The sequence below is a fragment of the Desmodus rotundus genome, chromosome 7 (assembly GCF_022682495.2).
Source record: "Desmodus rotundus isolate HL8 chromosome 7, HLdesRot8A.1, whole genome shotgun sequence".
NCBI lineage: Eukaryota > Metazoa > Chordata > Mammalia > Chiroptera > Phyllostomidae > Desmodus > Desmodus rotundus.
In genome coordinates, this window is record NC_071393.1 from 33,868,068 (window position 1) to 33,884,210 (window position 16,143).

General features: G+C 57.7%; 1 protein-coding gene across 3 annotated transcripts in view; it reads left to right on the forward strand.

Annotated features, from left to right (window-relative positions):
* PSTPIP1 (proline-serine-threonine phosphatase interacting protein 1) overlaps positions 1-16,143 on the forward strand; it is a 38,391-nt gene that overhangs the window by 16,771 nt on the left and 5,477 nt on the right. For all 3 annotated transcript variants that reach the window (XM_053928656.1, XM_053928657.1, XM_024557180.3), the window contains 9 exons: positions 6,502-6,536; positions 6,762-6,868; positions 9,086-9,148; positions 9,719-9,817; positions 10,737-10,782; positions 11,833-11,912; positions 12,521-12,619; positions 13,648-13,744; positions 14,206-14,296. In XM_053928656.1, the coding sequence (XP_053784631.1) occupies positions 6,502-6,536; positions 6,762-6,868; positions 9,086-9,148; positions 9,719-9,817; positions 10,737-10,782; positions 11,833-11,912; positions 12,521-12,619; positions 13,648-13,744; positions 14,206-14,296 (717 nt within the window). The remainder of the gene's footprint in view (positions 1-6,501; positions 6,537-6,761; positions 6,869-9,085; positions 9,149-9,718; positions 9,818-10,736; positions 10,783-11,832; positions 11,913-12,520; positions 12,620-13,647; positions 13,745-14,205; positions 14,297-16,143) is intronic.

Sequence of the window (16,143 nt, forward strand, 5' to 3'; positions counted from 1 at the left end):
GGGGGGGGGGGGGGGGAGGGGTACACAATATCTTGCTCTGTTCTTAAAACTATGAAGTGGCAACAGCCCGAGCAGCCCTGATCCCCTGCGTGGTCACGGGGTGCCGAGTGGGGCAAGGCCTGCCTGCTCTGTTTACTGCGGGGCCTGGGTTGGTCATTCCCCCTCTCTGAGTCCTGGGTTTCCCAACTTGGAAAGGGGACAGTCACCCTCAAGATTTGCCCTTCGCAGTCACAGTGTTGAGCAGGCACCAGCCCACGAGGGTGTTTAACAGGGAGGCCTGTGTACACACCAGATAATTGGGGTCACCCTGCTTAACTTAGAGCTGAGAAGCCTGAGTAGGCAGCCTCGACCCTTGCCTTTGGGTCCCAGCCCCTCTGGCCCAGAAGGCTGGACAGTGAGCCCCTGGACGGACAGCCTTCATCCAACATGGGAGCCCCAGGCTGGGGTGGGGAGCAGAGTCTGGGCTGTGTTGCCTAGCCTAAAGCAGGAAAGGCCGAAACAAAGCCTGCAGCGACCTCTACAGCCCAGCATGGGGATTGCAGAGCAGGCTGGGAGGCCTGTGTGAGAACCAGCACCGCCGGGAGCTCCCCATCCACCTGGGGCAACCAGAGGGCTGGGTGGAGCGGGGTGGAGAGGGGAGCTCATCTCCTGGGGGAGCCAGACACAGCGGGAAGGCACCTTTCTGCCAGAGGACCGGAATGGACAAAAGCTAGAGATGGGAAAGTGCAGGGCACGTTCAGAGCCACGGAGTGACAGAGGCAGGAGAGGCACCGCCTCAGCTCACTGGCTGCCCCCCTCCGAACCATGCCCCATGCAGCTCTCGGCACGGAGTAAGTCCGCAGTAACTGTCGCTGTGTGTAACCCACGCAGCATGCACTAGGGTTAGGGAGACTATTCAGTCATTCCGTTCTTTAACTGGGGGCCAACCGCCCATCACCCATCCATTTATTCAGCGAGCATGTAGGGAGCACCTACTATGTGCCATGCCCTACACTGAGTCAGGGGCATTTAAAAGGCCCCACCATCCTGAGGCCAATGTCTAGCACACTAAGGGTGACTTCCCCTCCCCACGTCTAGCGCCCTCTTACGCCTGTCTCCTGCGGGAAGCTCTTCCACACACTGCAGCTGTGCCTGCCTGTCGCCTTCGTCCCAGACAGATCACTCCGCCCCCACACCGACTTGGCGGGCTCTCTGTGGGAATAATGAACGCCAGCCTGGGCCACTTCTATGTCGTAGACACCTGTTAGGATATGTTTAGGGTTGGCCCCTCTGGGAATGTTGGCCTGACTATTTAGCATGGGGGCTGCCACCTTCTCCTGCAGGGCCCATCTCCTGGTGGGGGGAGCCCCCAACCTCCTCATGGCCAAGATCCCCAGGTCCCACAGGAAGCTCGTGCTCAGCCCTTTGGAGGGCAGGCAGAGGGCTGGAGGTGCACGGGCTGGGTGGGGGCAAACAAGAAAGACAAAACCAGAGGGCTAAGTGACCCCAGAAATAGCCCAGGGAGAACCAAAGGTCACTGGCCTCCCTCGCCACTGCTGCCTGATGACGCAGCACCCCTGCACCAGCCCTGACTTCACACGGGCCGGAACTTCACTGGGGGCTGGAGGCTCAGCCACGCACATTACAGGGAGACCATTCCCATCTTCGGGGATTCTTCCCACTCACCTCCTTCACACACTAACTCGGCAGGGAATGTGCAAACAAGGCCTGCTCTCCGCACTCGAGATGCCCCCACGGGCCTTCTCCGTGAACTTGAACGACAGCATTAGGAAGGCGCAGGGCTGTGTCACTACTGCTGAAGCTACACATCCGGTCCTGCAGAAATTTCACCTTGACTCTCCCTTCTAACCTCCAGGCCTTTGATCTGACTCTTGCCCCCCATCTCTCCCCTTCCCAGTCCTACCTGTGCTTCAAGCTCTGGCTGAAATATCAACTCCCCCCAAAGCTGTCACCTCCTTCCCCTCTTGCTCTTCCTGGGGGAGCTGGGCACGTGCTCGTAGAAGCTGCAGGGGGCAGGGGCTTGGGAAATGAAGGGGAGGTGAGGTGGGCAGGGCAGGGGCCAATTTCCTATAAGCCCCTCTGTGGTTACCTCGAACAAGGACAGCCCCGAAGGGGGATGGAACTAAATTTCTAATTACACCCTCATGACCCAATCTCACCCCCACTCGCCATATCCTAAAACGCTGAGGTTTTCCTATTGGAAGAGAGTTTGGCGGGGGGGGGGGGGGGGGGCGCGCTGTTCCATAGTTTCTCTTCCTCGGAGCTCAGAGAGTGACTATGTCACTGAGGATGTTGCAGGGACATAGACGGCCCTGTTACCAGAAGGAGTCCTGTCCTCGGACCCCAGCTTCCTGCAGGCCCAGCCTCCAGCCCAGGGAGCTGAGAGGAGCCACTCCCGGCAGCTGGGAGGCAGCAGTCTCCTGACAAGCAGGTGGGCAGGAGGGAGGGAGGCCGAAGCAGGGGCCTGAGATGCTGTATGCCACATGTTGGGGAGGGTACCAAAGAACATACTTACACTGGAAATGTAGGCTGCATTTGAGCACAGAATTTCAGGCTGAGAGTCTTGAAAGCCAAGTCTAACTGGGCAATAGCATAAGACATACACAAGGACATCAGCAACTGATAGCAGAGAGCAGAGGTCTGCATGGGGTGCCTGTCCTCACAGAGGAGAGCTCAGGGAGATCTTGGTAACAGTTTCTCTGAAAGGCCAGGATAGGAAACCCAGGAATGATAGAGAGGCTAAGAGAAGCCATCTTTGCTGGGTCTCATGGGGCAGAGAAAGACTTCAAACGGTCCCCAAGTCCTCCACAGTATCAGAATTTAAGGCCACTCCCCTAGGGGGAGCCTTTGCCAACCCACAGCGGACTGCCTCTGGTCCAGGAAAAGTGGAGGTCCTCTTCTCGTCAGCTGAGGCCACCTCCCTGAAAATCTGGGGCTGAGAGAGAGAAGTAGCGTCCTGTGTCCTGTTGTGGGAGTGGAACTGTGATGCCTGACGGTTTCAGTACTGGGAGTAGGGCTGGGGCAGGAAGGTCCGCAGCCCAGAGGTGAGCAGGCGGCCGACCTGGAGTAGTCAGAACCTGCCCTGGCTGTCCCAGGCACAGCCAGCACCTTCACCTGTGTGGCCCCCAAGGCCCAGCAAGCTTGTGGGGCAAATGAGAGCCCAGGGTGAGCGTGGACTCTGCCGCCACTGGGACTGACCCAGGATGGGTACAGAAACGGAATGTCCACCTGGCAGTGCTGTGGACTCAGGAAGGGGTTTTAAGCATCCAGTGGGGGTGGAGAGAAGGGCCAGATGCTCCTGCAAACCTGGGAGGGAGGGCCATGAAGGAAGGGACACGGGTGGGCTTGGAGTTGAGGAAGACCTTGGTATTTATGAGTGCTGAGTTTGTTGCTCTGAGCTGTAAGCCTGGGAACAATGGGAAGAAGACCCAAGCACCAGGCATTGCCCCTGTTTAGTGGGCTCACAGTTCAGCGAGGTGACAGACACTCAATGAATCAGCCCAAGATGACAACAGGGAGAAGTGTTCAGAAGGAGCAGAAGAAGCAGCAGCTAGGCAAAGATGCTGCATATAGGAAATGAGCGCATGCAGAGGCCCTGAGGCCAGAAGGAACGCAGCACAGAGAAGACACTAGTAGATGGCCAGGTGGGGCGGGCAGAGAACAGGGCTAACAGGTGGGGAGCTGGGAGGATGGGCGAGATGGGGCAGGGACTAGGGTGGTGGCGGTGAGAGGTGGACAGACAGGAGACTTAGAGGGTAACAAAGAAGGGAGTATAGGAGGAGGGAGAGTCCAAGTGCAGAGTCCAAGTCAGCACTTGCGTTCTGATGTGCATAGCCAGGCGGATGGCGGTGCCCTTGCTGATATGGGAGCCCTGCAGGAGGAGCAGGTTTGTGGGGCACAGAGTCCAGTCGCGTGCACTCTGAGTTTAAGGTGTCCGTGACGTGTTACATCCAAAAGGAGTGAGGATGAGGCAGTGGATGTGCAGGTCCCCAGGGTGTGGTCCTGAAGGAGTTGGGAGTCCACAGGCAGTGTGAGTGAGAGCTTGGGGGGTGGGGGGTGGAGAGAAGAGGCCATGCTGAGCCTAGAGAGGCTCTCACAGTGAATGGAGGGATAAAGGCAGGAAATGAGTGTGTGCAGAGGGAGAGGAACTGGCCGTATAACTGCTGGGTAGGCGTTTATTCTGTTAGAGAAGAGACCTGCCACTCCCCAGCCAGGGCAGGGCTGAGTCACTCTTCTCCTTCCTGGGGCCACACAGAGGGCAGCACTGACCGGTCTCACCTGGCACCACCTCTCACTAGCAGTGTGGCCCTGGGTCAATCCTTCAATTCTCTGAGCCTGGTATTTCTCATCTGTAAAAGAGCAGAGTTGTGAGGATGGAATAATTAAGGCCAGCAGTCCTCACATCTGAACGGACATCAGCAGCACAGAGGCTAACGCAGCTTGCTGGGCACCAGTTAGTTTCTGCTTCAGGGCCAGTGAGAGCGTAAGGGTCTGCAATTCCAACAAAACCCCAGATGACACCAATGCTGCTGGTTGCTGACCACACTCGGAAATCCATAGTTTAGGGCAAGGAGTCTGGCACTAACTAAATCCCCACAGTTCTGCTCTAGGCCTGGATCCCTGTGGGTCTGCCAGGTTGTCACTCCAGCTCGGCTTCAGTTTCCCTAATTGTCCAATGGGAGGAAAAAGTCCCCCGGAAGCCTGCCTTGCGTGGATTGCTAGGAGATGCAGGCAAGGGGGCTGCAGCCTAAGGTTGTCCCTACAGGCGCTATGCCGCCCCCTAGGCACCAGGGGGCGGGCGCTCTGCTCCGCAGAAGGGCTGTGAAGGGCGTGGACTACCGCGGAAAGACCGCAAGGCCCAGGGCAGCTGCGGTGGGACACTTCCGGCGACGGAACGAGTCACAGCTGCCTCTGTGTGGCCATAGCGAGCCTGTCCGAGCTCTAGTTTCCCTGAGGGCCTCAACTCACGGCGGCTCCTTAGGCATCCTAGGGAGTGGAGGGCCACAGTGGATTTTGCCTCCTTGGCCGCAAACACACGCAGCTAATTTTACCCCTGAGAGTGGGCAAGCTCTTAGGTGGGACACTGGAAGGAAGTACAGCTCAGGTCAGGTTTGGGGGTCCAGAGGGCCCCCAGGACTAGTGAGATGTGCAGATATGGGCTCAGGAAAGCGTTGCACAGCAACCACCAGGTCCCACAGAGGTGCTTTATGCATATAAACTCATTTAACCCTCACAACCATCCTGTTTGTGCTATTATTACCCCCGTTTTACAAAAGAGACACACAGTAAGTAACTTGCCCAAAGTCACACGGATAGTGAGTGGCAGAGCCTGGACCGAACCCAGGCTGTCTGGCTCAGGGTCTGCATGGGGGAGTCTCAACAGGAGCCCCTGCCCCAGTCCTGCGAGTCTCCCATGCGGGGATTCCAAATCACCTCTGTCCTGCCCAGGACCTGGGCTCACCCTCTGCGAGCCCTCTGTCCCCGAGAGCTGATGATCTGGGGAGAGAGACTCTTCCCACTGGCCCTGTTACTGACCCAAAGAGCATTCTGCCTCCTGGCACCCCATTACCTATCAGCAGACAAGGCTGGGTCTTGGATGGGCTCCAACACCTTTGCTCAGGCCTCACCTTGGTCCATGGCGCTGGAAGAGACCCCTGGGCAGACTGCCAGATAAAATTCAGAATGCCCAGTTAAATGTGGATTTTGGATAACCAACAAATGCTTTCTGGATGTGTGTTCAAATATTAATGGGGCATGCTTATACTCAAAAAGTATTAGTTGTTTAATCTAAAATTCAAATTTAACGGGTGACCTGTACTTTTATTTGCTCCATCTGGCAACCCTGCCAAGGGGGCCCTCCCCCCTATCTCCATGCCAAATGCCAGCCTCTTCCTTCCTGCCCTCCTTGAGGCTCACCCTGGAGCACACAGTGCTGCATCTCCGCTCCAGAATGGCCGCCTTGCTGCCTCTTGACTCAACACACCATAAACTCCCTATCTCCCCCCCCCAGTCCCCCTCAGAGGTGTCACCGCTGTCCACCCAGCCGCCCCAGCCAGGGGCCAGGGGTAGCCTCTCACTATGCTGCCTGTGCATCCTGTTCTCCCTGTCCTAAGACTCCCACACTTTCCCCTCCTGCAATCCTTCCATGCTTGCCCCTCCCGTTCAGTTTCTGCAAAAATATCCTCCAGGCCACCAGCCCAAATCCCGGTCTGAACCCAGCCTTCTCCTACCTCAACCAGGGGAGGGGCTCCTAGGGTGGAGGGGAGGGGCCCTGAGGACGTGCAGAAGCCAGGATCATCCTACCACAGTGGGGAGCTGTGATTGCTTTAAAATTTCCAAAGAGAGCTCTGCCTTTTAGAAATTGCAGCTCCCTTGAGTCAAGGCCAGTGTATGCGAGTGACCCAGGGCCTTCCTGCCAAAGCAAAAGTCCCTGAGGGCAAGGTGAGACTTCAAGTTCCACTGTGCTGTCCTCCTGCTGACCCTGACCTCTCTGTTTTACAGCTCCCTGCGGGCCTCCTTTGACTCCCTGAAGCAGCGTAAGTCCCAATTGTCCCCTACCCCGGGCCGCAGGGTGACAGGACCTTCTGGGAACGTAGACAGAGGTGGACGGGTTCTCGCCAGGCGGGATTGCAGGCTGCACACAGGCCTTTGGCACTAGTGGGCGAGTTGGAACCACCGAGGCCACCTAGGTGGGGTGAATGTGTGGGTGAAAGGCCCACTGGGTCCGATGTGCGAGGCCAACATCCACACTCTGCCCTCAGAAATCGAGGATGTTGGTAGCTCCCACATACAGCTGGCCCTGGCCCTGCGTGAGGAGCTCCGCAGCCTCGAGGAGTTCCGGGAGAGGCAGAAGGAGCAGAGGAAAAAGGTGAGGCAGGTGCTGGGGTGCCCCCCATCGTCAAGACCCCAAGTGGGAGGCAGCCCTCTTCATTGTGGAGGTGGTGGCAGATGGGCCTTCCTGCTAGAGCCCAGGGAGGCTCGGGGGCAGCTCCCCCTGGGGGTCTTTCCCCAAGCTGCCTCGTGCCAAAAAGAGGGGAAGTATGGGTCTTGTTAACTACCCTACCATGGCAGACTGTAGAGGGGCAGTGACAGCTTGGGGTTATCCAAAGAAAGCAAATTAAACTGGGGAGTCGCCAGAAACTGGTCCTGAGCCTGAGGACCCAGGCTGTTTGTGCTGGAGAAAGGCAGACCGAGAGCCAGCCACTGGCCACTCTGCCCAAGGCTGAGGAGGCAGAGAGAGCTCGCAAGGAGCACGTCATGCTGACCTCACCATCCAGACACTGACCACCCGCGTGTAGCACACAACTGTCTTCAGATAAAGGGACTGTGTGGAAAGGAAGTGGGGTTCCCCTCACGGGAGCTGCACAAGCAGAGGTCGAAGGCCACCTACGTGTCAGGGAAGCTGCAGTGATAGGGCAGGAGATGGGCTCTGTGACCTCTGTGTCCTAGAGCCCCACCCTGAGCCTGAGACTGATTGGCTGAGCCTTTGGCCCACTGGGGGGGTCCAGTGTGGACACATACCTAGCCTCTAGGGTTTAGAGATGAGGGTGGTGTCCTGGACAAGGAGGGAGAGGCCAGCAGGCAGAAACACTTCTTGGAGTGAAAGGATACTTGTAAAACATCCACAGAAATGAAAATGGCAAAGTCCGTACAACTGAGTTGTGAAGGGGAAGCAGAGGCCAGCTCGTTGCTGGGGCGAGGCTGGGCTCCCTGCAGGTCCCAGCCAAACTGCCTCTCTCACTGTGCCCCAGTTAAAAGATGGGATACATATGTCTACTTCCTAAGCTTTGAGGACCTAGCCCAGAACCAGGCTCCTATCAGTCTTAGGAAACAAGGCACTGGCTTCAGCCAGTGGTTCTGACCACAGAAATTCAGCGCGGCTGTATCCTCTGTTTGCCCCTCCGACCAGCTGGGGTCTGAGGCTTTCGAGATTCTAAATTTGGCTTCCTGAGCAGACAGTGGGTCCCCAAAGCAGGCTCCAGAAGCCTGCCCGGCCTTGAGGTGCTGCAGGAGATGACCTCTGCACGCAGGGACTTGTCTGTAGGGTGTGCAGTCACCTGCTCAGGCAGCGAAGCCCCAGGCTGGCTATTTTAAGCCCTCCTGTGACCAGTGGGTCTGTACCTCTGCAAAAGCTGTTCTGGACGGAGCAACACCTTCCCCAGACTGGCCAGCACCCTCACCGGTGGAGAGCTGTGATGTAGTGTGTGGGGAAGCCTGCCTGGGCATGTCTGTGTGTGTGTGTGTGTGTGAGAGAGAGCATGTGGGCACCCATGGGCACACCCCAGAGCATGTGAAGGTGTGTTTGTGAGGGACTGGGTGGCTTGCCTGAGGTCTCTCCCCTGGCACGGGCCTTACTGGGAGCCCCAGCCCCACCCTGAGGGTCGTTTCATTTTCAGTTGCTCTCACAGCTCACACCCAGTCGCTGTCTAGGCTGAGTGGCACCCTCTCCATCTAAACGAGGCGCCCAGGAGAGAGGTGCGGGTCCAGTGGCCTGTGGACCTGCCTGGGGCCATAACTACATGTAGAGTGCGTGTGTTCACCTATGCAAACGGGCCGGTGGCTGTACGCAGGGAACAGGGCAGTGTGCGTGTGCAAGCTTGTGCATGGTGTCTGTGGGTGCTCTGGGAGTGTGTGTGTGTTCGAGTGGGAGCAGAAGGTGCACAGGGGCTGCTCAGCGTGTACTTCCGTGTGTTATGCCACATGGAACTTTGCGTGCATGAATGAGTCCACGTGTGCGCAGTGTGTGACATCTGTGAGTGGGTACAGAGGTGAGTACAGAGAGTGAGTGAGGGCTGTGTGTGTGCACACACACGTTGGATATTCTCTGGCTAGAGCCCGAGTCCTGGCCGACGGCTGCAGCCAATGAGCGGACAGGCACCATGGGTGTACGCATGCCCCGGGCTCCTCCAGCGTTCTGTTCCGACAGTAACTGTGGAAGAGCGAGCTGGGAGAGAGGAAGGCACCTGTCGCTACCCCCTTCAGAGCCAGGGGGATGCTAGACCTCATCCCAGGGAGACCCTATCCTCTTGGCCTAGGGAGCGTCTAGAGCCCACGGCCCCCTCTAAGAGCCTCATGTCCCCTGCAGTACGAGGCCGTCATGGACCGTGTCCAGAAGAGCAAGCTGTCGCTCTACAAGAAGGCCATGGAGGTGGGTGCAAGGCTCTCAGGCCTTGAGGGAGGCAGACGAGGTGTGGACCCCCGGCAGACCTGGGACGGGCACCTGGGACAGGGGTGGCCTCAGGTCTTTACCCAGCTACATGCACATTGGCCGGTCCCATGACCAGGGCTAAACTGGGGACTTCCTACTGGTGGACAGGTGGTCAGTCCCAGACAGTGGCCCACAGGGTGCTCCATGCTGTCAGCTGCAGGCCCCCAGAGTGCAGGGAAAAGGGGCCCCTGAGCTGTGTCCCCCAGGACCCTGGGTGAGGGGAGCAAGACTGCACGAGAGACCAGCACTTGAGGAAGACGGCATTTTCAGGGACTGGCTGGTGGTTTAATGTGACCTCTTCTGTGAAGAGGCTGGGGCCTTGGGCAGGGCTACTACACCCCGAGTGGAAAGGGGCCTGGGAGTGAGACTCCTCTGTCACCATTCTGGGGCTCCATCTCCCTGTCCCTGGTGAGAAGGCCCCCACTCCATCCACATCCCCCAACAGAAAGACAGGCCGGGCTCAGGGAGTCCCACTCTGGGCCCCCGCCAGTCACCCCCCCACACCCCCAGGCTAAGAAGACTTATGAGCAGAAGTGCCGGGACGCTGACGACGCCGAGCAAGCCTTCGAGCGCATCAGCTCCAGCGGCCAACAGAAGCAGGTGGAAAAGGTGTGTGGGGACACCGAGGCTATGTGCTATGACCCAGGGCCAGGGCAGGGAAGGTGGGGGGCGTGGACACCCCCAGGCAAGGTCCGCTTCTAGGACACGCTAGCTGCCCACCCCTCCCTGAACCTCATACCCCCATCTGTGAAATGGGTTTCCTAGAATCTCAGGGCACGAACTGACAGGGTCAGCTTGATGACCTTTGCCATCTGCAGGCTGCGCCCAAGGACCCGTTCCTCAGACCAGGCCCCCTGTAGCGCAGGCCCAGGGCTCAGGGGACAGCGAGCAGACTCGAACTCTCGCACAACCCTTGCAATGGGGCTCAGTGGGCTCATGTCACAGAAAGGAAACCGAGGCCCAGTGACAGCAAGTGACTTGTCCAAGGTCTCAGAGCCAGGGAGCAACAGAGAAAGGACCCAAACCCAGCCCAAGCTCTTGACTGCTCCTGACTGCGGGCCAGGGTGGGAGTGTCAGAGCCACGAGGGCCTGGCCACCTTCCGCCCCTTGCTTACAGAGGAAAGCTGAGGCCCATAAAGGGCGGGGGCCTGAGGGTCAGCTGGGGGCAGGGAGTTGGGAGCCAGTGGCCAAGTCCCAGCCAGGAGGTTCAACAGTGCCCACGTAAGCCCCAGATCCTGACACCTCGTTTTCACGTGTCCCTGTGTGGGCTGCAAGTTTCTGGGTGGTTTTTTTTTTTATTGGTAAGTTTTTTTATTGGAAAAACTTTCTTGTGGTGGTCCTTTGTGGGGGTGAAGCTGGAGTAAGTAACAGTACTTGCCCGCAGTTGGCTCCTGAGTGTCCCCCTGGGTAGTCAGGGAGGGGTGTGACAGAGGTGCTTCAGAGTCACCCAGGGAGGCCGGGATCTCTAAGCTTGGGGCAGCGGTCTCCAGGGTAGGGACTCAGCACTGCCTTCCGTTTTCCTCCTCAGAGCCAGAACAAAGCCAAGCAGTGCAAGGACTCAGCCATGGAGGCAGGTATGTGGCCCACCCGCCTCCTCAGACCTGGGCGGTAGACTGGACAGGCCTTCCCCCAACCACACACTTTCCCGCCCTGGGGCAGATACACTCCACCTGACTACACGAGTCCTAGCTTGTCGCTCTCATTTCCATACTTACGCAAGTAAAATAAAAACATCCATGTTCTCTCGTTTGCCAAACTGTTCTTGGTGGTTTGCGTGTTTCAACTGATCTGCAGAACCACCCCATGAGGTGACCGCTGCCACTGCCGCCCTTTAACAGACGACGAACTATGGCACCGAGAGGTTAAGTACCTTACCAAAGACCCATCAGTGAGGGGTGTTGGCCTCACCCAGCCCAGGCCGTCTGGGTCGAGAGCCTGGGGCCTTCACAACCAGCACCGTGGCAGACAGACCCACTCATCTGTCTGTCTGTCTGTCTGTGTCTCTCTCTCATTCACACACACACACACATACACACACCCAGCCTTCTCTGGGCCTCTCCTCTGTCCTTCACCTGACACCAAAACCCCCAACACCCCTCGTCTCTGCCAGCGTACCTCTTACGACAGAAAGCTTGCTCTGCTCCCCTCTCCTGGAAAGGGTCTCCCTTCTGCTCTGCCTCTCCCAGGACACAGCTGCTGCCGTGGCTGGAGGGCATGCGAACCCCCGAGTTCTGGGGACAGAGGTCATGGCCAAACCTGCTGGGTCCCCAGCCCAACAGCTACCATACTCCCCTCTACCACCCTTTAGTGCTGCCCTCAGTTTTGCACCTGGAAAGTGATGGGTGGGACTCGGGACGCAAGAGGCCTGGACTCTGACCTTGGGTGTATGGCCACTACCCCAGACTTGGGCAACTTGGAGCACAGTAGGGAGCTAAGAGTTACCCCAAAAGGAGCAGTACCACAGTGGCGACTCTGACAAGTGTCCAGATGAGAAGCCAGCAGCCAGAGCAGGTCTCTCTGGGGAAGAGGCAGCTCTGGGAAGGAGCACTGAAGGAGCAAAGGGGTGGGCAGTGGGGATGGGTGTCTATGCCACTGACCTCCCTGAGGGCGACCTGTTCTTCCAGAGCGAATGTACAGGCAGAACATTGAGCAGTTGGAGAAGGTGCGGGGTGAGTGGGAGCAGGAGCACCGGACCACCTGTGAGGTGAGTGATCCTGGGCCTCAGTTTCCCCAGCTGTAAAACAGGAAAGACATTCCTCCCTGCTCCAGCTGCTTCATGGGGGGAAATCTGGCAGCGGGGTGGTGGGAAGGCCTCATTCCTTCATTCGCCCACTCATGCACTCGCTCCCCAATCCGGCCTGGGTTCCTGCCCCTGGAGAGCTCAATGCCTGGCTTTGTGCCCTGAGCCTCTCTGTTTCAGGCAGGTACCCTTCATTCCTTTTTGTTGAAGCCAAAACGGAGGCTCCGACAAAACCATCGCTTCTTTGGGCCCCACTGGGGAACAGGAGCTGGGAGACAGGCCTCAGGACTGTCCCTCTCACAGTGCCCTCCCAGGGCCTTTCCAGTGTGTGGTGAGCCTGGGAGGGGCGGGGACAGGAACCCCACAAGCAACTCAACCTCCTTCCCAGAAGCCTGAGGTGCTGGCACAGACAGGGGGTGGGAACCCCCAGCGAGATTCTTTCCCTTAGACTTGGCTTTCAGCAGAAGGGGTCTAGCTTGTCAGCCCTAGCTGAGCTGTGAGTTGGGCCTGGTCTGACCTGGCTCTGCAGCTCCCTTCTCACCGCTTGTCTCCCTCCCCTCTCTGCAACCCAGGCCTTCCAGCTGCAAGAGTTTGACAGGCTGACCATCCTCCGGAACGCGCTGTGGGTGCACTGCAACCAGCTCTCCATGCAGTGCGTCAAGGATGATGAGGTCAGGGGGTGAAGGGTGGGGAGGGGTTCGGAGTGAGCTAGTAGAGGAGGCAGGTAAAGAGACAGCAGCTTCTGGGCAACAGCATGCCCTGGTCTACCTGAGTCTGTCAGCAATCACCTCAGACCTCATCCTCTGCCCCAAGGGCCCCAAGGACAGGGAACTCAGTACGGCACAGAACTGTGGTCTCTCTGCCTGGAAGACTGTGCTTGGTCTTGGTTCTGCCAGGGCCAGGAAGATAGGTGGACACAGCCCCTCGGAGGTCTGCAGAGGCGGGAGGACCCAGGGCTGCTGTGCTCCAAGCCCAGCATTTGCAGGAGCTGAGGTCCAGTGCCTCCCCAGTACCCCAGCCTCCTTACTGAGCTAGCTCTACGTGCTGGATGGTCAGGCTGGGTCCTACCCAGCCTAGAGGGGCCACTACCTCCTCGCCAGGGTCTGACCGCTGTTCACAGCCCCAGAGCCATGAGCTGTCATGCGGCAGCCCTGGCTCCCTGGTGCTCACTGCTGTTCTCTGCCTGACCTCTCCACTCACGGGTTGTGGGGTTTGGGGTTCCCCCACCCAAATGACTTGGGCCCGCCTGTGGCCTCCTTGTGGCAGAGGAAGAAGAGGGGGCTCTGGGTCCTGTCATACTGGAACAAGGCCCAGCTGCACTGAGCTCTGGTTCTGTGATATTGGGCAAGTGACTTTCCTTCTCCAAGTTTCCTCATCTACAAATTAAGGCAAATGGTGTCTACTGCAGAGGATAGGAGGGAGGTTGAAGTCCCTTGCGTAGGATCTTGTGCAGAGGAAGTGTTCGGGAGCCAAGAGGTGCTGCAGGCCAGGGCTCTGACCCCTCTGGCAGGCCTGGGGCAGTGATACCCCAAGACTTCCCCGAACACAGGCCCTGGGATACACACATGAGGCCTGAGAGGAGGCTGGTGTGGTGGAACCCCCTGGCCAGAGTTCAGAGTCATAGACAGACAGGGCTTCGCTGAGGGTGGGCACCAGCGTGAGGCCTGGCCCCTCAGCCTCTGTTCTTCCCCACTTCCAGCTCTACGAGGAGGTGCGGGTGACTCTGGAAGGCTGCAGAGTGGAGGCCGACATCAGCAGCTTCATCCAGGCCAAGAGCACAGGCACTGAGCCCCCAGGTAAGTCCTGGCCTGCAGGCAGCATGGCCTCTAGGCCCAGGCCTGTCCGTCCTGAGGAGGCCTGGCCCTGGTTCTCTGAGCCTCAACTACCAGGGCTGGTATGGCTCACAGATCTCCTCTGGGTAGAGGACATGTGGCCGGATTCCAGGGACAAGTTAAGGACAGTGCCGTCCCCTGAGGCAGAGGATGAGCCCCCTTAATAACACTGTAATACCCGGAAGAGGGAGTGGAGGTGGAGAGCCTCCTCAGAGCCCCCACTTCAGCCTGTTTGGTCCCCCTAAATTATGAGTCCAGAATATTTGTCTCAGTGGTGCCCACAGTGGGGTCTCTCATGGAAGTGAGGGAGGCCCACTTCCCACCTGCAAGTGTGGGCCAGGGCGACAGGTTGGGGTATCGGGTGGCAGAGGTCCTTCCTGCCCTGCCCTCTGCCACGCTGCGCCTCACAGGCTTCCTCTCCACAGCCCCAGTGCCCTACCAGAACTACTACGATCGGGAGGTCACCCTATCGTCGGGCAGCCCTGGCGTACAACTGTCCTGCGGCATGATAAAGAGGTGAGACACCCACCGGGATGCAGAGACGGGGGTGGAGGGGTGGGGGGGAGGAAGCAGGTCCAGCCTCTCCTCCTGCAACTGACTCATCCATGAGGTCTGTCCAGAGCCACGCGCTATGAAAAATAGAGACATTTGTTGAAGAAGATACAAGATACAAGAAACACTGTACACAGGACAATGACACCTGAGTCCCCTTCAAAGTAGGCACCTTGAGACCTCACACAGCTCTCCCAGTCGCCACCAGCTGCCCCGTCATATTTTCCCGAATCTCACCAATGGTCTGAAATCTCTTCCACTTCAAAGGTTATTTTAATTTTGAGAAAAGCCAGAAGTTGCAGGGCGCCAAATCTGGGCTGCAGCAGGGCTTAGTCACCTGGGTGATCTGATGTTTTGCCAAAAAACTGCACAAGACGTGATGCATGAGCAGGTGCGTTGTCATGATGTAGCTGCCCATCACCAGTTGCCCACAGCTGCAGCCTTCTGAATGTTCAAGCTTAATGCAAAATTTGATGCAGATTCGTCGCTCTACTTGCTTAGTCATTTTGAACATGACGGCCACAGTGCACATGCTCACTCAACAGCATCTACCGCCCCCACTGACTAGTTCAGTGAAGTCATCACTGTTCACAAATGCGCATTCTAATCCACTCTCCTTGGCTGCTAGGTGACACCGATGTTGAGCAAACCATTCTCGTTATATTAGTAATGGCTGTACTTTTTCTGGACAGACCTCGTATATGAATTTATTAATCATCCACTGTGTTCTTGGTACTGTGTTCAGGTGCTGGGCACTCTTCGTGGACAAGACAGGTTCAACCTGGTTTCATGAACCCTCAGCGCAAGGGGACCCAGGCATTAAAACAAATAATCACACCCCACGTATTCATTAGTGAATGCTGAGAGCTCTAGGGATGCCTCAGGCTGGCTTCCTGCCTCTTGGGACCTGCTGCTAGCCTGGGCTGGCGCCCTGGACACTCAGGCTGCCGTAGTGACACTGTCCCGCTGGTGCAGGACCAGGACACAGGAGCGGGCCCCGTAGCCAGTACTCTTGGCAAATTCACCAGGCTCTTCAGGAGCCCTTCCCTGGCCTAGCTGTGGAGGATCCAGTCCCTCAGTGTGCTACCTGAGCCAGTCACTCATCTTCTCTAGGTCCAGGGCCCATGAGTGCGAGCTGAGGTCGGACTCAGAACCAAAGAGCCCTCCTGCTTTAGACTGAGGGTGACGACGACGACAGCTGACTGAGAGTGCCTTAGCCCGCTCAGGGAGCATGCCAGTAGGCAGGTCCTGGCGGGCCTCTATACCTGTCTATGAGCTTCTAGAGGCATCCGTGGGTTTCACGTGGCACCTGTGTCCTGCCCCACCGTGATGCGCCCATGACCTCCTCTCCATCCAACCTTGTGCAGAGCAGACCCTGCCTTTGGGAGGTAGACAAGGGAAATGGTGGAGCGGGGTGGGGGGTCAATGGAGCTCCCAGCCCTCTGAGAACCGCTCATTTCCAAGACCTCAGGAGCCCATAGGACCTCCCAGCAGGATGCCTCAGGGAAGCAGAGGCTCCTGAGAACCACAGCAGTTCAGAGCAGAGAGCACAACCCACTTCTCTGAGAACTTCGAGAAAGCACTGATGCCAGGAAAAGGACATTCATACCCTCACAATGTTACCAGAATCTTGGGGGACCCAGGCCTCTCTGAACCCCCAGGGAGGACCTGCATCCCACCCCAGGGAGTCATTTAAACAACTGGATAAAACAGCTCACCTGAGACAGTGTCAAAAAAGACAGAAAGGGAACAAGAAAAGGATGGCCACTCACAACTATTATTGAGTACAGTGTTGGAAGTCCTACCCACAG